We start from the raw sequence: 6,092 nt of genomic DNA, 5'->3' as shown, positions 1-6,092 counted from the left end.
CAAATTTCTTTCTTTTTTGTTGTTGTAAGTCCACTTGAAGAAGAGTCTCTTACTCTCCCTCGGTATATTGACTGACCTGAGAATGACTATTAATTCATAAGGCTGCCTAGTTAAGTGGAATTTAAGGAGTTTCATTTTACTCTGTTGGAATGCAATAAAACACGGTGTTATTAACTCGCCTGAACAATCTATTCGTCGAGGCTTGGAGTTATGGTGTACAATGTGCCTGCACCACAGGGCATACTGAGAGGGTTTTTTCTTTTTTTTTTTTTTTTTTTTTTTTTTTTTCTTTTTTTCTTTTTTTTCTTTTTCTTTTCTTTTTTTCTTTTGGAAAAAGCGCGGTAATGACGTACCCCAGGTTTGCCGTGCAGTGGATATACGATCCAGTTAAGGTCACGCAAAACAAAACCAGACTGGATGCGAGCTATAGAAGGGAGCAGGATTAACCGTTTCTCGTTCTGAGACGTGCACTGGCAGTCGAGATACAGAGCGCTCGTGTTTGAGAGCTTGGGGCGGAGGGGGTATACTTTGGTACGAATAGGAGGATTAAAGGGAAAGAAAGTAAACTTCCACCGTGATAAATGCAGCGAGTAGAAACAGGCTGACCTAGAGTAGAATAGAGTAAGACATTCACAGCAGATTAACAAAGCAAATACAAGCGACCGTATAGATAAGATAGAAAGCAGTTTATTGACTCAGCGTTTATATACAATAAAGCTAACCAAGCTCATTAACATCCTTTGCTGGGCTGTTTACAGAATATCCAAGGGATGACAGGAACTCCGATGGTGGCTGCTAGTCCGGAGAGACATGACGGTGGTTTGCAGGCGAACCCCGTGGAGGTGCAGAGTTACCAGCCGCCCTGGAAAGTACTGAGTGACTTCGCATTGCAGAGTGACATAGACCAACCTGCTTTTCAGCAACTAGTAAGTGTCGGTTCCCAGCCCGAGCCAGCCGGTACCCGGGTCAGGACAATGGGCGATTCACTCCAGGTGCCAGATGCTCTGAGAAAGACAAGCAATCCAGATTAGCTGGGTTTTCCAGAAATTGCAAGGCGGGCATGACTGCATCTGTAAAAGCAGAGAACTGAATTGATTTCACAGAGCTTGGTGCAAAATCGACCTTAGCGTACAGCAGACATATTGCTGAATTGAGTGTGAGTTTGGATAAGGCCCGACTCAGGTCTGATAACAGCTCGCACACTCCTGAAAACCGAAAGCACTCCACTAGAACATTCTTTATATGTCATTTAGTTGTACTTACATTTGTGAAAGCAGTTTCTAGAATTCGCCCCTCCCCAGTTCAGGCAGATTTTGCCTTTAGGCTGTAGGATGTATTTTAAATACATGACTACAATGTCAGCCAGGGCCCTCGTTTTGTCAGACAAATATGAATCTCTTAATTAAAATTTCAAAGTCCTTGTCTTAAGCATGTACCTCTAGATATAACTTTATGTATCTATATATACACAAGAATCTATACATATATATATATCTTACACTGAGTATTGTTCTTTGGAAAGGAAATTGCTAGTACATATTTAGATGAAAAATTCAAGCAATATGATAAACTACCTTAAGTCAAAAGAAAATAGACCTTTTAGAATAAATTGTGTCCTTAACTCACTTCCTTACACCTACATCACTTGGAAGCCCATATGTGACCATATGACCAACAATACTAAGGTTCAACAAGGTGAATTAAGGAGAGAAGTTCAGTCTTAAGTCAATTTCCTGGCCTAAGTATGTTAAAACCAGATCTTTAAAATAATAAGGTACATTGTGTATAGTGTTTCAGGGATACAAAATAACAGTTATGAAAAATTCACGTGAAAGTCTTTTTTTGATGTCTTGGGCTTTTTTTTTTTTTTTTTTTACATCAAGCGATGGAAGACAAAGGTTTGTAGTTGAATCTAACGTTGTGTTCAGACCTTTTCAGTTTAGTACCATGCTCTCCTGCAGAATTCCTTTTCTTTTGCCCGACAGCAGTCTGCAGTGTGTTTCCCTCACTGGCACACTATGCTTGCTTGGGAAACTGTAGCACAACAGCAGGTCTATTTGCATCCTCTTATATCTAAAGAAAGAAACCACTGCTTTTCCTGCTTTAATCCAGCTGTCCATCAGACGGGAAAAAAAATATCTCCTTTGGTTGCCTTACTTACCGTGCCTTAACAAAATACGAGACTTTAAAAACCTTTGATGCAGTGAGTTTTTGTATTAAATCGTTCAAAAAAAGGAAAAAAATCAGGATGGAAGATGGATAGTCCAAATACACATACACATATAGGTAAATAGACCATTAGGTTGACAAGTTAATATTGATGAACATTCGATATAACACGCGATACTGAGAAGAGTCAAAATAAAGAACAGTGAAAGGAACAGGCCGTTCATTGGCGACTCAAAGCACGGTTCTAATCTGAAAAGGGCCTTAATCACAGAACTGGCCAGCTAAATAGGTGCCAAAGAAATGCTTCTGGATTAGCAAAGCCCTACCCTTCAGGTCATGCTTTTTCCCAACACTACTCCTAAACTAACAGGAGCAGTGGGGCACATTAGGATGGAATAGTGTGACCTTTTTTATCAAACTGACTCTCACTAAGAAGAGATAGCATCAGCCTCGAATCACAAATGAAAGAGGATGGCTGCTTTCAAATGCCTTCTGCTCCTGGATGCTCCTTCCAGGTTTATTTTGGTATGTGCACAAAAGGGGAAAATAGTAATCTTTCAGTTTCATGTCAAGAAAACACATGCACTCCTAAATAATTGACTAGAACATCCTGTTGGGACTGCCACTCTTGCAAGACAGGGAAGAAGGCCTCATTAATAAGTTTGTTTATTTATTTGCTTGATTTTTTCAGTCTTCATTTTCCATTTTTTTTAATCTACTTTTTCTTGGTGATTTGGCCGAAGGCCTGAAGAAAGTTCCTGTGAAGTCAATGGGGAAGCTAAACAGAGCAACCAGCAGTGACACAGCCTCCTGTCGAGATGTATCAGGCCTATTGGCTGCATGCCTTGTGTATTTATTTTTGTGTTCTTCTTTGCCTGCTACTTTTCTTTAAGTTTTACAGTTGCAGCAACACTTCTTTTTCTTATTTTTCTTCTTCTTTTTTTTTTCTCTCTCTCTCTTTTTTTTTCCTTTTTTTTTTCTTTTTTTTTTTTTTTTCCCCTTTTTGGCAGGTTAATTTTTCAGAAGGAGGACCCGGTTCCAATTCTACTGGAAGTGAAGTAGCATCAATGTCCTCTCAGCTGCCAGATACACCCAACAGCATGGTAGCCAGTCCTATTGAGGCATGAGGAACATTCATTCAAATTTCTGTTGTTGTTGTTTCTGCCCTTACCCTCATCCCTGTTGAAGAGAGTGGGAAAGTGAACGTGTTGGGACTTCAAAATTTAGGGGGAAAGAATATTTAACAACCCTGTAACGAACCTAGCAAGGAACTGCTCCATGAGATGAACGGAGTCATATTTGAAAAGACAAGGTAATATGGTAGCAACACTGTGAAGACAATCATGGGATCTTACTAGAAAAAAAAATACGTAAAAGAACCACAGACCCCGCGCTTTTCAATGATCAGAGGAGGATCGAAAAGACGTTTTCCAAATATAAAGGATTTGTACTCGTGGATCTCAAAAAAAAAAAAAAAAAAAAGGAAATCTTTTCATTTGACTGCACATCTTAGGGAGAAACCAAGGTAGAGGGACTTTCTATCCGGTCCCTCCCATTCCGAATGGTGCTGTTTCTATATTGGGGATAGCCTTGCCAAAAGAAGCTCCAGCAGGTTTTCCATCATCAGGAAAGAGACGATTCAGCCCTGCATTGTTGAAAGATTCCTTGCAGGAAGGTGGAGCTGCATTGGTTTGCAATGTTGTTTTTAGTTGACTCTTAACAAGGGGTTGTTTCCTGGGTCTCTTCTAGCATGCCTGTAGCAGGGTTTTGATTTTGTTTGGTCGAGATCCACCCCCTATTAAGTCTCATGCGATTAAAAATAGGTTTTTGAATTCCTCTTTAAAGGCGAATTTATAAAAACATTGCAACAAGGTATACCTCTATTTTGCCACAAAGCGTCTCGGGATTGTGTTTGAAATGTGTCCGCCCAAGAACCTTCCCCTCCCCCAGAGATGTGTATAGTCATTGGTTATAACGACTGTTTTTCTCTCTTTCTCTTTCTCTTTCTCTTTCTCTCTCACTCTCTAGAAAAAAAATAGGAAAAAAGGTAAAAAAAAAAAATAGGAAAAGTAAAAAGAAAAAAAAATCACTCTTTTTGTTTGCTCTTGCATTGCAAAATTATAAAGTAATTTATTATTTATTATTGGAAGACTTGCCACTTTTCATGTCAGTTGACTATTTTTTTTTGTTTGCTGAAGTAAAAAAGAAAAAAGAAAAAAAAAAGAAAAAGAAAAAAAAAAGAAAAGGTTGTACCGTGGTCTTTGAATTATATGTCTATTTCTATGTGTTTTTGTCCTTTTTCTTTCCTTAAATATGATGTGAAATAAAAGCGCCATATGTAGAATTATTATATCTTCAGGACTATTTCACTAGATAAGCGTTTGAGATAGAAAAATAATAATAATAATAATAATAATATTAACATTAAATAATGAACAAAGTTCCCTCTTTTAAATATTTACAGGTTAGCAGCTAAAATACCTGAAATAAAATATTGCATGCAAAGCCGGTCGTTAGCGAATAAAAGGAGTGTGATATTTTATTGCAAGTATTAACGACCAGCTTGTAAATTTCCGTTTCAACAACTGTATCAGGGCTAGCTGGATGCCTTAGCTTTCAATCGATAACGTTAGAAAGTCTCTTGTTCCCCCACCCCATTCCTTGCCCTTAAAAGTGATATTACTCTAGGCATGATCAGACATAACGTTAAGACATCTAAAGAACTGAGAGCTCAGGCTTTTTGCTGAGTTCTACTATTTTTAAAAAATAATAAAAAGAAAGTGCTGTATACCAAAGCCTCGTTGTTGAGATTGTTGAAGTGACCTGTACTTTAAGTATAAGCTCCTGATAAAAGGGACGCTTTTTGCTTAACAAGTCAAGTATGACCATTATTTATCAATGTCTGCTGTCAAAACAATTGAATAATGCTGCAGGAGGAATAGTTGTGGGGATATTTCTGTCGGGGATATTGCTGTGAAATTGCACGAATATGTTCCTTATTTTCTGTCGACTTCCCTCTCTTCACTCCCTTTTTTCTTCCTTTTTTAATTTGCGGGGGAGAGGGTGGTGAAAGCTAGAAACTTGGGAGATTTCTTCGGGAAAAGTAGAAAGAAGTAAATTTAAAAAAAAAATGGAAAAGGGTTGTTTTTGCTCCAATCCAACTGCTCCCTAGTGCTCCCGGGCAGCACAAGACAAAGGTTCGCTTTAAAACACCCTTAAGGACTGGAATATAGAGAGATTTTCAGTCTGACAAAGACAAGTTGGTTTGCATGTCAGTTACTCCAAACCCCAATGTTTTCTTAACATAACCTTCTTTTCCCTCCCTCCTCACCATCTCAGCCCACCCTGAGCAAGCTCAGCTATAGACAAACCATTTCGACAGTACAGAGAACATTAAAAAATGTTAAAATCTAATACAAGGATTTCAATCATCCTGATTAGAAACTGGATTCATTTTGTATGCTCAAGTGTAATACATTTTTGAGTACTTGATAAATATTTAAATAAATATGAAATCTACCTTAAACTGTGTGATTAGTAACACTTGTGTTTTCATGCAGGATCAGAGGATTGGTACGGCGCTTCGGGGGGCGGGAGGGAGAAGGGCTATCATTTCTGCCCGGTGGTCTGACGTGTAAGTTGTTGGAGTCGCTCTTACTTGGGTGAGTTTGGAGACGGAATCTCCGACTCGGGAAGGTCTGTAACTGGCGCTGGAAACCTGTAAGGGCAGGGCAACCTCGGGACTTTGCGTTCGCCTCTTGCCGCCGGGAGGCTAACGCGTAGGTGGTAGGAGCGGCGGCTCCGCGGGAGACGCGCGGGGTCACGCAGGGCGAGGGGTGACCGCGAGAGAGTAACCTGCTCGCCGGGGGACTGGGGAGAGCTGCCCCTCTGTCCCCCGGCCCCGGGAAGGCCTTTCGGGCGGG

The 6,092-nt window shown here is 39.8% G+C and overlaps 1 protein-coding gene across 1 annotated transcript in view; it reads left to right on the top strand.

Annotated features, from left to right (window-relative positions):
* ISL1 (ISL LIM homeobox 1) overlaps positions 1-5,695 on the top strand; it is a 12,918-nt gene extending 7,223 nt beyond the window's left edge. Inside the window, exons 4-5 of the mRNA XM_017746868.1 lie at positions 759-926; positions 3,180-5,695. Of these exons, the coding sequence (XP_017602357.1) occupies positions 759-926; positions 3,180-3,296 (285 nt within the window). The 3' untranslated portion in view covers positions 3,297-5,695. The remainder of the gene's footprint in view (positions 1-758; positions 927-3,179) is intronic.
* The last annotated feature ends 397 nt before the right edge of the window (positions 5,696-6,092 follow it).

This window comes from Corvus brachyrhynchos, unplaced genomic scaffold (genome assembly GCF_000691975.1).
Source record: "Corvus brachyrhynchos isolate BGI_N302 unplaced genomic scaffold, ASM69197v1 scaffold324, whole genome shotgun sequence".
Taxonomy (NCBI): domain Eukaryota; kingdom Metazoa; phylum Chordata; class Aves; order Passeriformes; family Corvidae; genus Corvus; species Corvus brachyrhynchos.
Note: the sequence above shows the minus strand (reverse complement) of the source record. Positions and strands in the feature narration are given on the sequence as shown.